The 22,865-nt window shown below is 50.5% G+C and overlaps 1 protein-coding gene across 1 annotated transcript in view; it reads left to right on the top strand.

The window, feature by feature from the left end:
- Positions 1 to 2,059: 2,059 nt before the first annotated feature.
- tgfa (transforming growth factor, alpha) overlaps positions 2,060 to 22,865 on the top strand; it is a 59,600-nt gene continuing 38,794 nt past the window's right edge. Inside the window, exons 1-2 of the mRNA XM_070866161.1 lie at positions 2,060 to 2,174; positions 12,676 to 12,729. Of these exons, the coding sequence (XP_070722262.1) occupies positions 2,135 to 2,174; positions 12,676 to 12,729 (94 nt within the window). The 5' untranslated portion in view covers positions 2,060 to 2,134. The remainder of the gene's footprint in view (positions 2,175 to 12,675; positions 12,730 to 22,865) is intronic.

Here is a 22,865-nt window from a genome sequence, read left to right as displayed (position 1 = left end):
AGATCCCACAAACTGTTGGTTGATAGAGGAATGTCAGCCATGACACCCACTTTCCTTTCCAAATTGGGCCTCGGTTTAACATCTCATCCGAAAGACGGCACATCCGACGATGCCGCACTCCCTCGGTACTGCACTGCGAGTGTCAGCCTGGACGATGTGCTCAAGTCTCTGTGGAGTAGGCATTTGATTCCATGACCTTCTGACTCAGCCGTGCGAGCTACCCACTGAACCACGGCTGTTAGCTGTAAGGGTCCTGAATGAGTTTGGAAAGCCTCAATCCAGTTGAGCATGGGACACAATTTGGCACTAACCACCAGCCTGACTCAGAGACACCGCTGGATGGGACGGCGGCTGTGGGAAATGGAAGAAGATGCCACATTGGCGCAGTATGGGGTGCTCTTCCATGGCTTGGCTGAGGCACCTCTCCGGGGTGGCAGGGTGTGGTGGGAGCTTTGCTCTGCACCTGTAGAGTTCCACCTCATCTGGGGCTTCTCCCACCTGACACCTGCACTGACATTGGCTGCCTTAAATTATCACCACACCTTTCCCTGGCACCAACATTCCCTCACCCTGAGGGGCACAAAGTGGGCAGCACTCTTGCCTCTGGGTCAGAAGATCGTGGGTTCACACCCAGGTCCTTGAGCAAAAAAATCTAGGCTGACACTCCAGTGTAGTACTGAGGGAGCGCCGAACTGTCGGAGGGGCAGTGCTGAGGGAGCGCCGCACTGACGGAGGGGCAGTGCTGAGGGAGCACCGAACTGTCGGAGAGGCAGTACTGAGGGAGCGCCGCACTGTCGGAGGGGCAGTGCTGTGGGAGCGCCGCACTGACGGAGAGGCACTGCTGTGGGAGCGCCGCACTGTCGGAGGGGCAGTGCTGAGGGAGCGCCGCACTGTCGGAGGGGCAGTGCTGAGGGAGCGCCGCACTGTTGGAGGGGCAGTACTGAGGGAGTGCCGCACTGTCAGAGGGGCAGTGCTGAGAGAGCGCCGCACTTTAGGAGGGGCACTACTGAGGGAGCGCCGCATTGTCGGAGGGGCAGTACTGAGGGAGCGCCGCACTGTCGGAGGGGCAGTATTGAGGGAGCGCCGCACTGTCGGAGGGGCAGTACTGAGGGAGCCGTGTACTATCGGAGGGGCAGTGCTGAGGGAGCGCCGCACTGTCGGAGGGGCAGTACTGAGGGAGCGCCGCACTGTCAGAGGGGCAGTACTGAGGGAGCCGTGTACTGTCGGAGGGGCAGTGCTGATGGAGCGCCGCACTGTCGGAGAGGCAGTACTGAGGGAGCCGTGTACTGTCGGAGGGGCAGTGCTGAGGGAGCGCCGCACTGTCGGAGAGGCAGTACTGAGGGAGCCGTGTACTGTCGGAGGGGCAGTGCTGAGGGAGCGCCGCACTGTCGGAGGGGCAGTACTGAGGGAGCCGTGTACTGTCGGAGGGGCAGTGCTGAGGGAGTGCCATACTATCGAGGGTACTGTCTTTTGGATGAGACATTAAAACCGAAGCCCGTCTACTCAGGTGGATATAAAAGATCCCGTAGCACTATTCAGAAGAACAGCAGGGGGTGTTATCCCTGTTGTTCTGAGCAAAGTTTATCCCTCAACCAACATCACTAAAAACAAATACAAAAGCAAAATACCGCGGATGCTGGAATCTGAAATAAAAACAGAAAATGCTGGAAATCTCAGCGGGTCAGGCAGCACTGCTGACCCGAAACGTTAACTCTGTTCCTCTCCACAGAACCGCTTTGGGACGGAGTGGGCTTGTGAAAGGTGCTGGGGAAAATATATTTCACATAAAAATGACTGAAACTAGCATCTTGAGAACTGGGCATATATCTAAATCACCTTTTGAATAAATGCTGCGAAGGGACGCTTGCAAAGAATGTCGCTATATTGTACATGTAGCTTGCGGTTAGCCGACATTAAATCGGAATGTATGAAAACCCCGACTGTTTTAAAGAGACGCCTTCGACATGCGCAGTGTTTGCCTCGCCAAGCACAGGACAGCTTTAAGAGTTGGTTGTAAAGGTTTCCTCTCTTTTGCCTGGAAGGTCACTCTGTCTGTCTCTCTCCCTGAGTACAGCCCAACCCTCTCTCTCACATTGCAATCCACAGTGTGTACAGGCAACCCAGTAATAGAACAATGTTCAGTTCCTGTGGGGAAGTTATTCTAATATTTTCAGGTAAGAAACGAACACTTTTTTCTCTTCCGCCCCCCCCCCCCTCCTCCATTTAAGTAGAGAAATGTTTCATGTTGACTAACTGGAGAGCTTGAAATCCTTCAAGGTGCTTTAATTCAGACCCCTTGTGCTATTTCCAGTGGTTTTAAGAAGACGAGTCCTTGCTTGTACGTGTCAGAATGTGTTGTTTGATTTTTGAGTCTGATTTGTCCCGAAGACAGAAGTCTAGACTTCCCATTTCAGTCCAGTCCCTGTTCACAGTCGACATTCAGTCAATCTCAATCTCAATCCTAGAACCCTGGCACAGTACAGCGCGGAAGGGGGCCATTCAGCCCATCGAATATGCGCTGGCTCTTTCCAAGAGCAATCCGGTTAGCCCTGCTCGTTCCCCATATCCCTGCAATTTTTGCCAAGTATTTATCCAATTCCCTTGGCTGCGATTGAATCTGTTTCCACCGCCCGAACAGGCAGTGCATTCCAGATCCGAACTATTCGGTGAGGGAAAGAGGCACCGAGTCTGGGGCGAGAAGGGAGTGGGTAATTCAGCCACTAATTGGCCAGTAATTTGAGTTAAGTAACCTAAATAGCACAGCAAAGTGGGAGTTGACTGCTTAAAAAAAAAGACTGGAATTGCCAGATCGTTGGAATTGAGCAACTTTGACTGAAAAGGTGGGTTGGGATTGTAGCCCATTGTGACACAGGACAGCTCACCAATGTGACACAAAAGCCAGATTTATCCTGTACCGCCATCGAGCAACTTGTCTCCTGGGTTTTGCCCAGTCTTTGCCTGAAACAAGGTTTAAAGTTGATTGCTTGTGACAGAGCTGCCTGCTCCCTGTGCGACAGTGTTCCACACTCTGCAACCCTGCAGCACAAAGGAGCCCCAGTTAATGTCGCTCGTTCATTGATCTTACCATTAAAAACAAATCCTCGGACCAAGCTGCTGGCATTGTCGTTAATCGATTGCTGCAGCGTTCAATGCTCCAGTAATCAGTTTCCAGAATTAGGGCCCTTTGTGGCTTCAAGAGCAACAAATCCAGTTTGAATTTGACTGACTGTCCGACGTTTTGACAAAGAGGACAAATGGTACCTCATCCCGCAACTCCGTTAAATCCGGAAAGCTACTTCACACTGACATAAAGTCACTTGAGCCCAAAAATCCAGGCTGACGCTCCAGTGCAGTGCTGAGGGAGCGCCGCACTGTCGGAGGAGCAGTGCTGAGGGAGCGCCGCACTGTCGGAGGGGCAGTACTGAGGGAGTGCTGCACTGTCGGAGGGGCCGTCTTTCAGATGAGACGTTAAACTGAGGCCCCATCTGCCCCCTCAGGTGGATGTAGAAGGTCCTGTGGCACTATTCAGAAGATGAGCAGGGGAAGTTATCTGACCATTATCACATTGCTGTTTGTGGGAGCTTGCTGTGAGCAAATTGGCTGCCGCGTTTCCCACATTACAACAGTGACTGCGCTTCAAAAAAAAGTACTTGTTGAGCAGACGGAGTGACAATGCTAGCGATTCGGACTAATTCTAAGTGCGATTCATCACAACAACAACTTGCATTTATAGAGTGCCTTTAATGTAGTAAAACATCCCAAATCGCTGCAGAGGAAAGACCAAACGCAAGACAAGCCAAAGTGATTTGCTTCTCTTTCATTATAAGCCAGTATCCATCGGAAAAACAATTAACCTCGACTCCAACACGCCGAGAGCTCCAGTGGAGCACGGAAATTAAGTGGATTTTTAATAAAACTCTTTCAAATTATGAAAGGTTTTGAGCAGGTGACGAGGGAAATGAAGTACAAGAAGTTGCATTTATATAGTGCTTTTAACGTCGTAAAAAGTCCCAAGACACTTCACAGGAGGGTTATCAAACACAATTTGACACCGAGCCACACAAGGAGATATCGGTGACCAAAAGCTCGGTCAAACGGGTCGGTTTTAAGGAGCGTCTTAAAGGAGGAGAGAGAGAGAGGTTTAGGCAGGGGACTCCAGTTGAGGTATCCAGAGAGCCAATTACTTATCTTCCTAAATCCATACTTGAAGGAATTTATTTAAAGCTGTGTTTAAATAGTACAGTATTCCACAATGACATCCCCTGTAACCGGCTTCCAACGTCGTGTAGTAATCCAAATTACCTGCTCCGCCATTCAATAAGATCATGGCTCATCTTCTACCATAACTCCATAAAGCAATGTAGGGCTTTGGTGAGGCCACACCTGGAGTACTGTGTACAGTATTAGTGTCATTTCATAAGGAAGGATATACTTACCTTGGAGGTGGTGCAACGCAGGTTCACTAGATTGATCCCTGAGTTGAGAGGGCTGTCCTATGAGGAGAGAGTGAGTAGATTGGGCCAAACTCTCTGGAGTTTAGAAAAATGAGATGTGATCTCATTGAAATGTGCAAAATTCTTACAGGGCATGACAGGGTAGATGCAGGGAGGATGTTTCCCCCGGACTGGGAAGTCTAGAACCAGGGGTCACAATCTCAGGATAAGGGGTCGGCCATTTAGGACTGAGATGAGGAGATATTTCTTCACTCAGAGGGTGGTGAATCCTTGGAATTCTCTGCCCCAGAGGGCCGTGGAGGCTCAGTCTTTGGGTATATTCAAGACACAGATCGATAGATTTTTGGATAGCAAGGGAATCAAGGGATATAGGGATCGGGCGGGAAAGTGGGGTTGGGATAGATCAGCCATAATCTTATTGAATGGTGGAGCAGGCTCGAGGAGCCATATGGCCTACTCCTGCTCCTACTTCTTATGTTCTTATATAGAAGTTAAGTGTGTTTATCGATATCACTTGGTCTGTGCAATATCCTGAACTCCTTTATTTTTAAGGAAGGATATACTTGTATTTGAGGCAATTCAGAGAAGGTTCACGAGGTTGATTCCTGAGATGAAGGAGTTGTCTTATGAAGAAAGGTTGGGCCTGTACTCATTGGAGTTTAGAAGAATGAGAGGTGACCTTATCGAAAGGTATAAGATTCTGAGGGGGCTTGACAGGGTAGATGCAGAGAGGATACTTCCCCTTTGTGGGGGAATCTAGAACTAGGGGTCACCCATTTAAAACGGAGATGAGGAGGAATTTCTTCTCCTGAGGGTTGTGAATCTTTGGAATTCTCTTCCCCAGAGAGCTGTGGAGTTTGAATAAATTTAAGGTGGAGATAGACAGATTTGTGAATGATGGAGTCAATGGTTATGGGGAGCAGACAAGGTTCACATGGCTCCGATTGGGGTGGAGTGTGAAATGTTTCAGTGTAAGGGGTGTAGCAGTTGTGTGGGGCGGACTGGTCGGGTCGGGTGCTCTTTATCTTTCCGCCATAGTTCATAGGTTTATATGTAACCTTCGGGGCTGCTGACCGAGGACCGTGCGGCTTTTTGTCGGCGCGGACACAATTGGCCGAAATGACGTCCTCCTGCGCTATAAATTTCTATGTTTCTAGATGGAGTTGAAGTCAGGATCAGATCAGCCATGATCTCAGGCTCGAGGGGCTGAATCCTGCTCCTATTTCTTGTGTTCTTATGGACTGGTTTCGAATCGCTGAGGGGGTCGGAGAATAATTTTTCCAGAGTACTTTTCCCTGTTGTTCCTGGGTTTTTCCCTTTGGTGTTGGTTGCTTCTCCCAGGGGATTGGCTGCGGGGGAGGGTGGGCGAGATGGAAGTGTCCAATCACAATGGTCCAGCCAAGGCTTTTCCTGCCCGTCAGTTTTGTCTGTTCGTAACTCCCACAATGATTTCTTTTCATTTGTTCCTGGGATGTGGGCGTCGCTGGCAAGGCCAACATTTATTGCCCATCCCTAATCGCCCTTGAGAAGGTGGTGGTGAGCCGCCTTCTTGAACCGCTGCAGTCCGTGTGGTACAGGTGCTCCCACAGTGCTGTTAGGGAGGGAGTTCCAGAGTTTTGTCCCAGTCACGATGAAGGAACGGCCGATATATATGACGTTAAACATATTTAACAAACGCAGTAAAAGAAAAGAGGTCAAATTATTTGCATAATTGGGCGAAAATGGCTCCTGAACTTCAAAGCCAATAGCAACTATGGAGCTCATATCAAGCCTGAACTCTGCTTGTGTTGTCATTGCGTGGAATCTTATTCAAGTTCTGTCCTTTTATTTGAAATCATTTCATGTCTTCACACCCAGCGGGCCGAGTGCTGGTGTCACGTATTGACGGACGTTTAATTTCAACATGTTTTCGGAGCAGGCAAATCGGAATTATGCGGGTCGGACGGGATAGTGATAGTCGTTTCCCCAGCTTTGTTGAGATGTTTGGGATATATATATAAATAACATGAAAGCAGAATTAGAATGTGATTGAGGATGGCGACTTTGATCAGTGTCAAGGCTGCTGCCTCATGGGAATTGAAGCTTTTATCTCATTAAATGCGAGAGAAGCTGGGTTTGTGCAGAGTGTAGTATCAGCACTGTGATGTGCACTGACTGTATTCCTGTCATATTGGGTTATATCTCTGCCCCCGCACACGCGCTGTCAACACCGGATTACACTCTGACCTCAGTGTTAACCCCTCGATTGACGCTCCCTTAGGCAACATGATTTTCCCTACTCCAAAACAAACAGCGATGACCTGATAATCTGCTTTCAATGATGTTGGTTGAAGGATAAATATTAACTCGGGGCACCGCGGCGAATGAAAGAAAGACTTGCATTTATATATCGCCTTTCACGAACATCGGACGTCTCAAAGCGTTTTACAGCCAATGAAGTACTTTCGGAGTGTAGTCACTGTTGTAATGTGGGAAATGCGGCAGCCAATTTGCGCACAGCAAGCTCCCACAAACAGCAATGTGATAATGACCAGATAATCTGTTTTAGTGATGTTGGTTGAGGGACAAATATTGGCCAGAACACCAGGGAGAACTCCCCTGCTCTTCTTCAAATTATGCCGTGGGACCTTTTACACCCACCTGAGAGAGCCGACATCTCGGTTTAATATCTCATCTAAAAGACGGCCCCCGCGACAGTGCGGCGCTCCCTCTGTACTGCCCCCGCGACAGTGCGGCGCTCCCTCTGTACTGCCCCCGCGACAGTGCGGCGCTCCCTCTGTACTGCCCCCGCGACAGTGCGGCGCTCCCTCTGTACTGCCCCCGCGACAGTGCGGCGCTCCCTCTGTACTGCCCCCGCGACAGTGCGGCGCTCCCTCTGTACTGCCCCCGCGACAGTGCGGCGCTCCCTCTGTACTGCCCCCGCGACAGTGCGGCGCTCCCTCTGTACTGCCCCCGCGACAGTGCGGCGCTCCCTCTGTACTGCCCCCGCGACAGTGCGGCGCTCCCTCTGTACTGCCCCCGCGACAGTGCGGCGCTCCCTCTGTACTGCCCCCGCGACAGTGCGGCGCTCCCTCTGTACTGCCCCCGCGACAGTGCGGCGCTCCCTCTGTACTGCCCCCGCGACAGTGCGGCGCTCCCTCTGTACTGCCCCCGCGACAGTGCGGCGCTCCCTCTGTACTGCCCCCGCGACAGTGCGGCGCTCCCTCTGTACTGCCCCCCCGACAGTGCGGCGCTCCCTCTGTACTGCCCCCCCGACAGTGCGGCGCTCCCTCTGTACTGCCCCTCCGACAGTGCGGCGCTCCCTCTGCACTGCCCCCCGCGACAGTGCGGCGCTCCCTCTGTACTGTCCCCGCGACAGTGCGGCGCTCCCTCTGTACTGCCCCCGCGACAGTGCGGCGCTCCCTCTGTACTGCCCCCCCGACAGTGCGGCGCTCCCTCTGTACTGCCCCCCCGACAGTGCGGCGCTCCCTCTGTACTGCCCCTCCGACAGTGCGGCGCTCCCTCTGCACTGCCCCCCGCGACAGTGCGGCGCTCCCTCTGTACTGTCCTCGCGACAGTGCGGCGCTCCCTCTGCACTGCCCCCCGCGACAGTGCGGCGCTCCCTCTGTACTGCCCCCCGCGACAGTGCGGCGCTCCCTCTGCACTGCCCCCGCGACAGTGCGGCGCTCCCTCTGTACTGCCCCTCCGACAGTGCGTCGCTCCCTCTGTACTGCCCCTCCGACAGTGCGGCGCTCCCTCTGTACTGCACTGGAGTGTCAGCCTGGATTTTGTGCGGACTTGAACTAACGACCTTCTGACTCGAGGCGAGAGTGCTACCCACTGAGCCTTGTATTCGCGAATCAGCTGCCGGGACAGGATTGGGTGGGGTGGTGCCTGTGATGGCAGCCTGAGTTTGGGCTTATTTCTCAGACAATACCTTGATCAGCATTATTTTGTTTGACGTCTTTTGACATTAGGACCAGGTTTTTTGCCCTTCCTGTTTGCTGTATTGGAGTTTGTGCAGAAATTGAAAGATTGAGACCTGCATTAATGGAACTTGCTGTTCCTAACCGTGCCCGCTCCCGACCGAGGGAGAACTTTGGCCCGTCGGAAGCAGGATCAATCGAACCGCCAACCCAACCGGCAGGAAAGGGGATAAAAGTCTTGAACATCGCAATGCCGCCTCCCCCATTCCTGAGCTCCGTAATATTCACAGCGGGGATGAGGCTGGGAACTATTTAAGGTTCAGAACTCTCGGCCGGATGCTATCGTTGGCACGATGGAAGCCCCACGCTGTCTGTTGCCACGGTGACACTAACGCGGTGGGAGCAGCCGACCGGCCAGAACAGGCCCAGGTCTTTGAACTCCTTGTGGGCCAGGAGGAGCACCTTTCCCCCTCCCTGCCCCCACCCCAATGGGCTTGTTTCTGTGCTGTAAATTCTATGTAACAGCGCCCCCCCCACCCCTCCTGAAAGTGATGAATTCCGAGCCTCCCCACCCACTGTGGTGTCAGCCGTGGCTCAGTGAGCAGCACTCTCACCTCTGAGTCAGAAGGTTGTGGGTTCAAGGCCCACGCCAGAGACTTGAGCACATAAATCTAGGCTGACACTCCCAGTGCAGTGCCGAGGGAGCGCTGCACTGTCGGAGGTGCCATCTTTTGGATGAGACGTTAAACCGAGGCCCCGTCTGCCCTCTCAGTTGGACGTAAAAGATCCCATGGCACTATTTCTAAGAAGAGCAGGGTGTCCTGGGGCCAATATTTATCTTTCAATCAACATCACTAAAAACAGATTATCTGGGTCATTATCGCATTGCTGTTTGTGGGAGCTTGCTGTGCGCAAATTGGCCGCCGCATTTCCCAATTTACAACAGTGACTACAATCCAAAAGTAAAGCACTTTAAGACATCCGGTGGTCGTGAAAGGCGCTATAGAAATGCAAGTCTTTTCGTTTTTTTCACTGACCGTTCCCATCGGTCTCCGTCTGCAGCTGAATGCCCACTCCCGTCCTAACCGGTGGGTTCTTTGCCTGCTGTCTGACTCTCCCCGCACCCTTCCTACCCGCCTCCCCCCCCCCCCCTTTAAATCGAGGCCACTGAGCCAAGATTAGGTCATTTTTGGACCCTAGAATTAGGGGGTAGCTCATCGAGTCACCTGGTCACCCCCCCCCCCCCCCCCCCACGTCAGACAGAAGCCCCCTGGCAGCAGCCCGTTGCCCCCTGGTGCCAATTGGGGAATGGTGTCGGGGTGTGAAGCAAGGCCTAAAGAGGAAGGAGGGAAGCAATCCTGGCCACCTTTCCTCTCACCCCTCCCAGAAATCGGTGCTGATTCGCTCCGCTCCCAAACAGCGGGTTCGGAGGCCAAGTTAGGCACCAATGGACACACGAGCGTTCCGGACCCCCCTGTCTCACTTCAATAACCTTTCAAATAAACAAGAGATTTCATTTTGCTCGAGAAATCTGTGGCTTAGCTCCCCTGCTAATCTCCCTTAATCTCCACCAATGTTAGTGAATCCCGGGGGATGCCAGAAGATTGGCTTTAGCCGTGCGAGACAGAAATTCATGTCGTCCTTACGGTTTATCCTGTCCCCATTTCTGTTTCTAACGCTTCCCGATCTCGTATCAACCCCGCTTTGAAAGTGGCTTCACTTCAGAGACTTATAACATTATCAGAAATTTGTTATAACTGAATATAACAATTATTCTGTTACTGAATAACATACCGAATTCTCGCACACTCTCACTCTCTCACTCGCACTCTCACACACATATATATTGCAGCCGTGACTATACATAGTGCTTGGCGAAAAGAGGTGATCAGTTTGTCAATCCCTTGATGTTCCCAGTGTCTGTGCAATGACTTTGTTCCTGCTCACTCCGGATGTTGCCTGTATCTGGTACCCCGCCGGGATAGAAAGGTTCATCCTGACATTCCCACAAACCTTCAGGTGTCGGCCATGTCGCACTCCCGCCTCTGAGTCAGAAGGTCGACTGGCTTAAATTCCACTCCAGGGACTTGAACACCTCGATAAACCGAGGCCCCATCTGCCCCCTCGGGTGGTATAACAGATCCCCTGGCCACTATTGAAAGAAGAATGGGGGGGGGGGGTTCTCCCCGGTATCCTGGAAAATAGTTATCCCTCAACCAACAACATTTAAAAACATTTCTGGTCATTTATCTTTGTGGGAGCTTGCTGTGAGAAAATTGGCTCCCATATTCACTTCAAAAAGTACTTCATTGGCTGCAAAGCACTTTGGGACATCCTGAGATCATGAAAGGTGCTATAGAAATGCAAGTCTTTCCTTTCATGACCAACCTATGACTGTGCTCTGATGTATTGAGTATTGAACGGTTGTGCTGTGGTCAGGGGCCACTGGCCAGCAGATCAATCTCTTCATAAGGAGACCTCAGTGGAAGTTGGAAGCATAGCTTTGGCGGGAGGAAGTCAAGCAGGTAGCACAGACTGAGCAGGGTAGCCAGAGACCTGGGTAGCAGCTTGTGGCTTCCTCCCTGAAAGCACCCTTCCGTACGTTGAAAAGAAAATAAGAACATAAGAAATAGGAGCAGGAGTAGGCCATACGACCCCTTGAGCCTGCTCCGCCATTTAATACGATCATGGCTGATCTGATCATAGACTCAGGTCCACTTCCCTGCCCGCTCCCCATAACCCCTTAATCCCTTCTCGATTAAGAAACTGTCTATCTCTAAAATTTATTCAATGTCCCGGCTTCCACAGCTCTCTGAGGCAGCGAATTCCACAGATTTGCAACCCTCTGAGAGAAGAAATTCCTCCTAATCTCAGTTTTAAATGAGCGGGCCCTTATTCTCAGATCGTGCCCCCTAGTTCTAGTCTCCCCCCATCAGTGGAAACATCCTCTCTGCATCCACCCTGTCAAGCCCCCTCATAATCTTATATGTTTTGATAAGATCACCTCTCATTCTTCTGAATTCCACTGAGTTGAGGCCCAACCTCCTCAACCTTTCCTCATAAGTCAATCCTCTCATCTCCGGAAAAAGTATTTGAATTTCTACAGCGCCTTTCACAACCTCGGGAATTCCCAAAGCGCTTTACAGCCAATGAAGTACTTTTGGAGTGCAGCCACTGTTGTAATGTGGGAAACATGGCAGCCAATTTGCGCACAGCAAGCTCCCATACACAGCAATTGTGATAATGATCGGATAATCTGTTCTTAGTGAAATAAAAACAGAAAATGCTGGAAACACTCAGCGGGTCAGGCAGCATCTGTGGAGAGAGAAACAGCGTTAATGTTTCAGGTCGATGACCCTTCATCAGAGCTGGCCACAACCTGAAACATTAACTCTCTTTCTCTCTCTCTCCACATATGCTGCCTGACCTGCTGAGCGTTTCAGATTTCCAGCATCCGCAGTACTTTGCTTTTATACCTGTTTTAATGGTTGAGGGATAAATATTGGTCAGGACACCAGGGACTTAAAGCAGATCCTTAACTTTATAAATAGAGTATAAAAGGAAGGACGTTATTCTAAACCTTTTTATAAATCTGGTTAGGCCTCTTTGGTGTATTGTGTCCAATTCTGGGCACCACACCTTAAGAAGGATGTCAAGGCATTGGAGAGGGTGCAAAGGAGATTTACCAGAATGATATCCGAGATTAGGGACTTAGGGACTGGATTTGTTCTCCTTAGAACAGAGAAGATTAAGGAGAGATTTGATAGAGGTGTTCGGGATTATGAGAAATTCTTTCCATTGGCAGGTGGTCAGTAAACAGAGATCAACATAATTAAGATAAGCGGCAAAAGAACCAGGGACAGATGATGGAGCATTTTTGTTTTCACACGGCGAGTTGTGATCTGGAACGCGCTGCCTGAAAGGACGGTGGGAGCAGATCAATAGTAACTTTCAAATGAGATTTGGATAAGTACTGGAAAAGGAAAAATTTGCAGGGCTATGGGGAAAGGGCAGGGGAGGAGTCGGCTTGACTGTACAGCTCTACCACAGAGAGCTGGCACAGGCACGATGAGCTGAATGGCCTCCTCCTGTGCTTTAAGATTCTACGAATTCTTGTCGCAAAACATTTCGGACAGTCTGTAATTATTAAATTGTCTTGGTCCAAAGCGTATTTGAAGTATGTTTAACTTTCACTGTCACTATATGTGTCACTGAAGTAACGCTCAGTATATTAAAGGGATGTGTCAGATCCACATGTTCCTTTCCGTAGCGAGCACTGATCACTGTAGTTTACTCGTGTTTTCTTCCATTAACAGGTGTCGTGTTATTTGTCTGCAATGCTCTGGAAAACTCAACCTCAACACTGACCGGTGAGTGACCGCTTACCACTGGTAACTTGATTTGCCGTCTCTCTCTTTTTTTAAATTTTAATCCTCCAGGGTCACTTTTCAGAGGACGATCTTCTCAGTAGAATCAAAGGAACAAGAGTCGGCCATTCGGCCCCTCGAGCCAGCTCCGCACTTTATTTAGCTCGTGTCAGGTCTGTACCTCAACTTCATGTACCCGCCTTGGCTCCCCGTCCCTCGATACCCTTACCCAACAACAATCTACCGATCTCCATCTTGTAAGCTCCAACTGACCCCCAGCACCCACAGTCTTTTGGGGGACAGCGTTCCAGGTTCTCAGTCCCCTTTGTGTGAAAGAAGCGCTCCCTGACATCACCCCGAACGCTCTAATTTTAAGTGTCAGCCATGGCTCAGGGGCAGCACACTCTCCTCTGAGTCAGAAGGTTGTGGGTTCAAGTCCCGCTCCAGGGACTTGAGCACAAAAATCTAGGTTGACGCTCCCAGTGCAGTACTGAGGGAGCGCCGCACTGTTGGAGGGGCAGTACTGAGGGAGTGCTGCACTGTTGGAGGGGCAGTACTGAGGGAGTGCTGCACTGTTGGAGGGGCAGTACTGAGGGAGTGCTGCACTGTTGGAGGGGCAGTACTGAGGGAGTGCCGCTCTGTCGGAAGGGCAGTAGTGAGGGAGTGCCACACTATCGGAGGTGCCGTCTTTCGGATGAGATGTTAAACCGAGGCCCCGTCTGCTCTCTCAGGTGGATGGAAAAGATCCCACGGCACTATTTCGAAGAAGAGCAAGGGAGTTCTCCCCGTTGTCCTGGGGCCAATATTTATCCCTCAATCAACATAATAAGCAACATTATCTGGTCATTATCACATTGCTATCAGTTTAAGTTCATGTCTTGTTGGGAGCTTGCTGTGCACAAATTGGCTGCTGCGTTTCCCACATTACAACAGTGAGTCATTTCAGGACAAGTAAGTTACATTTCTACAATGCCTTTTATGATCTCAGGACGTCCCAAAGCACTTTGCAGCCAATTAACTACATTTTTATTGAAGTGCAGTCACTGTTGTAATATGGGAAATGTAGGAGCCAATTTGCGCATAGCAAGCTCCCACAAACAGCAATGTGATAATGACCAGATAATCTGTTTTTAGTGATGTTGGTTGAGGGATAAATATTGACCAGGACACCGGGGAGAACTCCCCTGCTCTTCCAGTAGTGTCATGGGATCTTTTATGTCCACCTGACAGAGCAGACGGGGCCTCGGTTTAACACCTTACCAGTAAGTCCTCTGACAGTGCAGCACTCCCTCAGCACTGCACTGGGTGTGTCAGCCTGGATTATGAGCTCAAGTGTCTGGAGCGGGACTTGAACTTACAACCTTCTGACTCAGAGGCGAGGGTGCTGCCCACTGAGCCACAGCTGACACCTTCAATGACATCACTCTTGAGGAGCCAATGAGCTCATAAGCAATTGTCTGCCATTCTTGGAGGTCACTGAAAGGCTTGTCTTTGGACATAATGAGAATGCACATACTTTCCCCGAAACGTTGCCTTAGCTTCAGCTGCTGTTGACTGTGAGTTCACCAGGCAAGCAGTGCTGAGCGTAACACTGGTGACACACACAGATATTGCTGATCACAGTCTCAGCCGTCCCAAAGCATTTCGCAACCAAACAAGCTACTTCTGAAATGCCGTCAATGTGGTCGGGCAGATAAACAAAGCAGCCAGTTTGCGCACGGCAAGCTCCCAGTTAATCTGGGGTGGTTTTTGGTGTTTGAGGCAAGAATGTTAGTGAGGACAACAGAACTCCCTGATCTTCCTTGAATAGTGCCGGGGAGCTTTTACATCCGCCCCAACAGGGCTTTGATCCCATCCAATAGATGGCACCTCCGGCACTCCTTCAGCTTCGCACCACGCTGTCAGCATAGATTGCCCGGTCAGTCTTTGGAGTGGGGCTTGAACCTTCGAACTCAGAAAGAAAGACTTGCATTTATATAGCGCCTTTCACGGACTCTGGTCGTCTCAAAGCACTTTACAACCAATGAAGTACTTTTGGAGTGTGGTCACTGTTGTTGTGTGGGAAACGAGGCAGCCAATTTGCTGCTGTCCGGGCCGCGCAACTGTATCTGATACCTGCGTCGATTTTGTTAACTGCCCAGAAAGGTTTTCCACAGCGGTCACATACGCAGGCGAAGAAATATTGGAGTAAATCGGAGCTGATCAAACTTGGCCAGAATTGGTGCAGGTTACACCCCCAATGACGCAAAAGAAAAACCTAAAAAAAATCATAACTGAGTTACGCTGGCGCACAATCTTTGGGGAAACTTGGATATTTTAATTTAGGCCAAAAAATCGCCGCAGATAACTGGGGAAAATTGAGACCAGACAGCCTGTTGCGGTAATGGATCAATCTGCCCAATTATAGCAACAGCATGAAATCCCCACCTTTGGCAACTGCAATTCACCAAGCCTCTTTAAGATGAGCTGTAAATAATCATAGAATGATTTCAGCACAGAAGGAGGCCATTCGGCCCAATGTGCCTGTTATATAAACCTGTAAATACCTTGTGTAACCACCAGAGGGCTCATCCTCTGGAGTCCCAAGGGATCCCACAATCCCTTGGGAGCACCAGTACATAAGGAGGCCTCACAGGTTGGAGAGGCACTCTGGAGACCTGCAATAAAAGACTGCGGTCACACTTTACTTTGAGCTCACAGTATTTGGTCAGACTCTTTATTCATACATAATCGTGTCTGTGTTGGCTCTTTGAACGAGTGATCCAATTAGTCCCACTCCCCCTGTTCTTTCCCCATATTCCCCCAATTGTTTTACAATAATAATAATAACTTGTATTTATATAGCGCCTTTTAAAGTAGTAAAACGTCCCAAGGCGTTTCACAGCGGTGTTACAGACAAACAGATAAATTTGACACTGAGCTACAGAAGAAATTAGGGCAGGTGACCAAAAGCAAATTCAAAGAGGTAGGTTTTAAGGAGCGTCTTAAAGGAGGAAAGAGAGGCGGAGAGGTTTAGGGGGGGGGGGGAGTTCCAGAGCTTGGGGCCCAGGCAGCTGAAGACACGTCCGCCGATGGTTGAGCAGTTATAATGAGGGATGTTCAAGAGGGCAGAAGTTGAGGATTTAATGCACTGAGATCTGACAGCACAATGGTTGTGGCATTGTTCCACAAAGGTCGCACATTCAGTCGCAAACCAGATGGGCAGGATTCAACTGGGACTCGTTTATTTTATAACCTACTCCGAAGCAGGTGGCCCCACCTGCATTATATCTGTCCCCGTTTACAGTTTCCTGCATTGCAAGCTTTCCGAATATGAGGCACTTTACAAGATCTCAGGTTTCTCACAGGCTGCGCAGGAATTCCCATTCGAAACATGATCCGTGCTTCTCGAGCTGCAAAGATTTATATTCCTGGATTTTTCTTTCATGGGGAAACTTCTGAATACACTTCGGTGACTTATCTCCCAGGGCAGCAGGGACATACTGCAGATGGACAGGAGGCTAGAAATCATGTGGGCGGAAATCCTGTATGATCAAAGTGTTCAAAATGGTGAAAATGATCGGACAAGGCAGAGAGGCAGGATGTTAAAATTCTCATCCTTGTTTTCAAATCCCTCCGTGGCCCTCGCCCCTCCCGATCTCTGTAATCCCTTCCAGCCCCACAAACCCCCCCCGATCTCTGCGCTCCTCAAATTCAGCCCTCTTGCGCATCCTCGATTTTAATCACTCCACTATCGGTGGCCGTGCCTTCTGTTGCCTGGGCCCAAAGCTCTGGAATTTCTTCCCTAAACCTCTCCACCTCTCTACCTCTCGCCTCCTTTTAAGGCACTCATTGAAACCTCTTTGACGAAGCTTTTGGTCACCTGTCCGAAAATCTCCTGATGTGGCTCGATGTCCGATTTTGTTTGCTAATCGCTCCTGTGACGCGCCGGGACGTTTACTATGTTAAAGCCAGTGGCTCAGTGGGTGGCACTCTCTCGCCTCTGAGTCAGAAGGTTGTGGGTTCAGGTTGTGAGCACACAAAAATCTAGGCTGACACTCCAGTGCAGTGCTGAGGGAGTGCCGCACTGTCGGAGGGGCAGTGCTGAGGGAGTGCCGCACTGTCGGAGGGGCAGTGCTGAGGGAGTGCCGCACTGTCGGAGGGGCAGTGCTGAGGGAATGCCGCACTGTCAGAGGGGCAGTACCGAGGGAGTGCCGCACAGTCGGAGGGGCCGTCTTTGTGATGAGACGTTAAACCAAGGCCCTGTCCTCCCTCGCTCTTTCCCTCTTTTCTCTCTTTCCCCCCCGCGACTTTCTTTCCTGAGTCTTCAAATTTTCTAATTCTTTAGCCAGTCTATCCCATGGCACTATTTCGAAGAAGAGCAAGGGAGTTCTCCTCGGTGTCCTGGGGCCAATATTTATCCCTCAATCAACATGTAGATTATCTGGTCATTATCACGTTGCTGTGTGTCCCTGGGGGGCATGGCTCCCTACTGGGAGCTCAGGATTGGGTGTTCAACCCTATAGGCTTCGCATCAAAGCCGCTCTGTAACTGGTTCGGGTACACTGGGCCGAAATGGCCTCCTTCTGTGCTGTAAATGCGACGAGGAAAACCGCCTGAAGTCTTTATTCCTCCAGAAGTCGGGAGCTCACCTCCCACCTGCTGCCTTAGCGAGCTCACTTGGCAGCAAATATCGTGCGAGAATGTCAGCCTGATGACCATACAGTGAGTGGTTTTCCTTGTCTCACTCGATCAACTCCGCTGGGCGGGCCACATTGTCCGCATGTCAGACACATGACTCCCAAAGCAAGCGCTCTACTCGGAACTCCTTCACGGCAAACGAGCCAAAGGTGGGCAGAGGAAACATTACAAGGACATCCTCAAAGCCTCCCTGATAAAGTGCGACATCCCCACTGACACCTGGGAGTCCTTGGCCAAAGGCCACCCTGAGTGGAGGAAGTGCATCCGGGAGGGCGCTGAGCACCTCGAGTCTCGTCGCCGAGAGCATGCAGAAATTAAGCGCAGGCAGCGGAAGGAGCGTGCGGCAAACCAGACTCCCCACCCACCCTTTCCCTCAACCACTGTCTGTCCCACCTGTGACAGGGTCTGTGGTTCTCTTAGTGGACTGTTCAGCCACCTGAGAACTCATTTTTAGAGTGGAAGCAAGTCTTCCTCGATTCCGAGGGACTGCCTATGACGATGATGATTTTCCGTGTTAAGTCGTGTGACAGAAAGAACTTGCATTTATATAGCACCTTTCACAACCTCAGGATGACCCAAAGCACTTTACAGCCAAATAAATACTTTTTGAAACCGAAACCGAAAATGCTGGAAACACTCAGCAGGTCGGGCAGCATCTTTTTGAGAGAGAAACCGAATTAACGTTTCAGGTCGATGACCTTCACCAGCATTTTAGAATTGTTGTCACTGTTGCAATGTAGGAAACGCAGCAGCCAGTTTGTGAAAACCATCTCTCACACACAGCAATGTGATAATGACCAGATCATCTGTTTTTTGTGATGGGTTGATTGAGGGATAAATATTGGCCCCAGGACACTGGGGATAACTCCCCTGCTCTTATCCCAATAGCGCTGGTGGGATGAACCTGTGGAATGGATTGTCTGGGGGAGCAGATCATGCAGAACATCTTGTGGAAGATTGGGACAGAGTGGGGGAAGGAGAATGATTAGCTTTTGACATTGCCAAGTCTTCTCTAGCCCCGCTCTCACTTGTGTTCTAAACATAGAAACATAGAACATAGAAAATAGGTGCAGGAGTAGGCCATTCGGCCCTTCTAGCCTGCACCGCCATTCAATGAGTTCATGGCTGAACATGCAACTTCAGTACCCCATTCCTGCTTTCTCGCCATACCCCTTGATCCCCCTCGTAGTAAGGACTTCATCTAACTCCGTTTTGAATATATTTAGTGAATTGGCCTCAACAACTTTCTGTGGTAGAGAATTCCACAGGTTCACCACTCTCTGGGTGAAGATGTTTCTCCTCATCTCAGTCCTAAATGGCTTACCCCTTATCCTTAGACTGTGACCCCTGGTTCTGGACTTCCCCAACATTGGGAACATTCTTCCTGCATCTAACCTGTCTAAACCCGTCAGAATTTTAAACGTTTCTATGAGGTCCCCTCTCATTCTTCTGAACTCCAGTGAATATAAGCCCAGTTGATCCAGTCTTTCTTGATAGGTCAGTCCCACCATCCCAGGAATCAGTCTGGTGAACCTTCGCTGCACTCCCTCAATAACAAGAATGTCCTTCCTCAAGTTAGGAGACCAAAACTGTACACAATACTCCAGGTGTGGCCTCACCAAGGCCCTGTACAACTGTAGCAACACCTCCTTGCCCCTGTACTCAAATCCCCTCGCTATGAAGGCCAACATGCCATTTGCTTTCTTAACCGCCTGCTGTACCTGCATGCCAACCTTCAATGACTGATGTACCATGACACCCAGGTCTCGTTGCACCTCCCTTTTTCCTAATCTGTCACCATTCAGGTCTGTCTCTCTGTTTTTACCACCAAAGTGGATAACCTCACATTTATCCACATTATACTTCATCTACCATGCATTTGCCCACTCACCTAACCTATCCCAGTCGCTCTGCAGCCTCATAGCATCCCCCTCGCAGCTCACACTGCCACCCAACTTAGTGTCATCCGCAAATTTGGAGATACTACATTTAATCCTCTCGTCTAAATCATTAATGTACAGTGTAAACAGCTGGGGCCCCAGCACAGAACCTTGCGGTACCCCACTAATCACTGCCTGCCATTCTGAAAAGTCCCCATTTACTCCTACTCTTTGCTTCCTGTCTGACAACCAGTTCTCAATCCAAGTCAGCACACTACCCCCAATCCCATGTGCTTTAACTTTGCACATTAATCTCTTGTGTGGGACCTTGTCGAAAGCCTTCTGAAAGTCCAAATATACCACATCAACTGGTTCTCCCTTGTCCACTCTACTGGAAACATCCTCAAAACATTCTGATCATGCAATAGGAAGTTGCTGCATTTGGGAAATGAATCTGTTGTTTAAATGCTTCTATTTGTGCAATTAATTTTATCACAATATTAAATGTGCTTTTTTCATTAGAGCCACCCATTTAATCCCACTCCTGGCCACACTCCCCTGCGCCGCCCCCCCACCCCCACCCCCCGGTCTTTCCCATAGGTGTGCAACTTTTTTTCCTTTTTCAGTATTTATCCAATTCCATTTTGAACGTTATTATTGAATCTGCTTCCGCCGCCTTTTCAGGCAGTGCGTTCCTGATCGCAACAAGTCGACGTGTTTGAAAATGTCTTCTCTGCCCTTACAAATTATTTTATATTGTTAAACAGTTGCTTGTTTATACAGGAGATGGCCTTGGGTTCAAGTCCCACTCCACAGACTTGAGCACTAAAATTTAGCCTGATATTCCTGATGTCGGTACTGAGGGAGCGCCGCACTGTGGGAGGGGCGGTACTGAGGGAGCGCCGCACTGTGGGAGGGGCAGTACTGAGGGAGCGCCGCACTGTGGGAGGGGCAGTACTGAGGGAGCGCCGCACTGTGGGAGGGGCAGTACTGAGGGAGCGCCGCACTGTGGGAGGGGAAGTACTAAGGGAGCGCCGCACTGTGGGAGGGGCAGTACTGAGGGAGCGCCGCACTGTGGGAGGAGCAGTACTGAGGGAGCGCCGCACTCTGGGAGAGGCGGTACTGAGGGAGCGCCGCACTGTGGGAGGGGCGGTACTGAGGGAGCGCCGCACTGTGGGAGGGGCAGTACTGAGGGAGCGCCGCACTGTGGGAGGGGCGGTACTGAGGGAGCGCCGCACTGTCGGGGGGGCGGTACTGAGGGAGTGCTGCACTGTCGGATGTTAAATTGAGTACCCGTCTGCCCTCAGGGGAATGTAAAAGATCGCATGGCCCTAATTCAGAGAGCAGAGGAGTTCTCCTTGGTGTCCTGGCCAATATTTATCCCTCAACCAACATCAATAAAAAGCAGATTATCTGGTCATTCTCTCAACACTGTTTGTGGGAGCTTGCTGTGCGCAAATTGACTGCCCAGTTTCCTACATTACAACAGTGACTGCACCTCAAAAAGCACTGCATTGGCTGTAAAGTGCTTTACGACATCCCGTGGTTGTGAAAGACTTCCTTTCTCTCCAATGGAGGAGAGCCAGGAGCAAAGATGCCTGACCTCGATCAGTGTCATGTTGTGAGTGAGAGGAAGCCCACCATACGAAGTTGTGTGTGGCCGTGCGTTCCGTGTCCTTGGAGAGGCCGATCTATGACTGACTGCTGATTCCGTTTCTGTTAATCACCTGGCAACTTGTAAACTTTGGCACCGATCGAGCTTCACCATGGGCGGAACTCCGATGGGTATTTCGAGAATGTCCCGAGTTATTCCCGTCGATGCTGGAATGTGGCAGAGAACCTGAAATCGAGGCTAGCAGCTAGCAAGGTTCTGTCTCCGCCCTCCCCCCTCATCACCGATCCTCTGGAATTGAGTTGAGGAAGATTCTCTGCAAAATACAAGCCACATTCTTGCTGCCTAGTTTGAGGCTTTTATGGATAACGGGCAGCCTACAGTACTCAAGTGATTCCAGGCTGGAAATTATTTTAATACTCAAAAAAAAATCATAGAATCACGCACACAGAAATATTCAGCTCTTCAAGGCCAGTCCACTCTTTGTCCCCACAGGAACCACCCAGTCTAATCCCGCTCACTCCCCATACCCTTTAATATCCCACCCAGCCCAATCCCACTCTCCTCCCTCACTCCCCGTACCCTTCCAATCCCCCTCACTCCCCATACCCTTTAATATCCCACCCAGTCCAATCCCGCTCTCCTCCCTCACTCTCCGCACCCTTCAATATCCCACCCAGTCTAATCCCACTCTCCCGCTCACTCCCTGCACCCTTCCAATCCCACTCTCCCCCTCACTCCCTATACCCTTTAATATCCCACCCAGTCCAATCCCACTCTCCCCCTCACTCCCCGTACCCTTCCAATCCCCCTCACTCCCCATACCCTTTAATATCCCACCCAGTCCAATCCCGCTCTCCTCCCTCACTCCCCGCACCCTTCAATATCCCACCCAGTCTAATCCCACTCTCCCGCTCACTCCCTGCACCCTTCCAATCCCACTCTCCCCCTCACTCCCCATACCCTTTAATATCCCACCCAGCCCAATCCCACTCTCCTCCCTCACTCCCCGTACCCTTCCAATCCCCCTCACTCCCCATACCCTTTAATATCCCACTCTCCCTCTCACTCCCCGCACCCTTTAATACTCCTTCCTTTCACAGAAAACTATCGAGTTTCCCATTAGAAGAATTTTATGGCCACAAAGTCTGTGTTCCAACCACCACCTGCCTAATGACATTACCCTTCCCTCCCTTTTTAATTACTGTGTGCTCTCTCATTGTCTCACCGACCGTTGCAAACAACCTCTCACTATTTATCGGCTTGAAGGGCCGCATGGCCTACTCCTGTTCCTATTTCTTATGTTCTTATAATCCTGAAGACCGCAATCAGCTTTCAGTCTCCTGCAGAATAAACCTCTTCCCTGGTGATACCCGAGTGTCTGGTTACTGCTGTCCAGTGAGTTCCCTCGCCCCACTGGGTACCAACATTGAACACTGTTAGATTTTAAATTAAATAGTGTGACCAAAATCCACTCCCCCCGATGGCATTGACCAGAAGAGGAGACAGAGAGAAACTGTTCCCATTGGTGGAAGGGACAGATTTAAGGTGATTGGCAGAAGAACCAAATAAGAAAAAGCTTTTTCACGCAGCGAGTGGTTAGGATCTGGAATGCGCTGCCTGAGAGGGTGGAGAAGACAGACTCAATCGTGGCTTTCAAAAGGGAGTTGGATAAGTACCTGAAGGAAAAAGAATACGCAGCATTACGGGGGAAGGGCGGGGGAGTGGGACTGGCTGAGGTGCTCTTGCAGAGAGCCGGCACGGGCTCGACGGGCCGAATGACCTCTCTCCATGCTGTAACCGTTCTGTGTGTGAAATTAGTACAAAACATGAAAATCCCTGTCCCATTAAGCAAAAGGCAGATTTGGAGAATGTGACAAATGGAAAGCTTATTTTCACCAGAGATTTCCTTATTCCCCCCCCCACCGCTAACGGGAACATCGGTCACATGCCACCTCCCACCAAAC

Source organism: Pristiophorus japonicus, chromosome 22 (genome assembly GCF_044704955.1).
Source record: "Pristiophorus japonicus isolate sPriJap1 chromosome 22, sPriJap1.hap1, whole genome shotgun sequence".
NCBI classification, from domain to species: domain Eukaryota; kingdom Metazoa; phylum Chordata; class Chondrichthyes; family Pristiophoridae; genus Pristiophorus; species Pristiophorus japonicus.
This window is presented reverse-complemented; position numbering and strand designations above follow the sequence as displayed.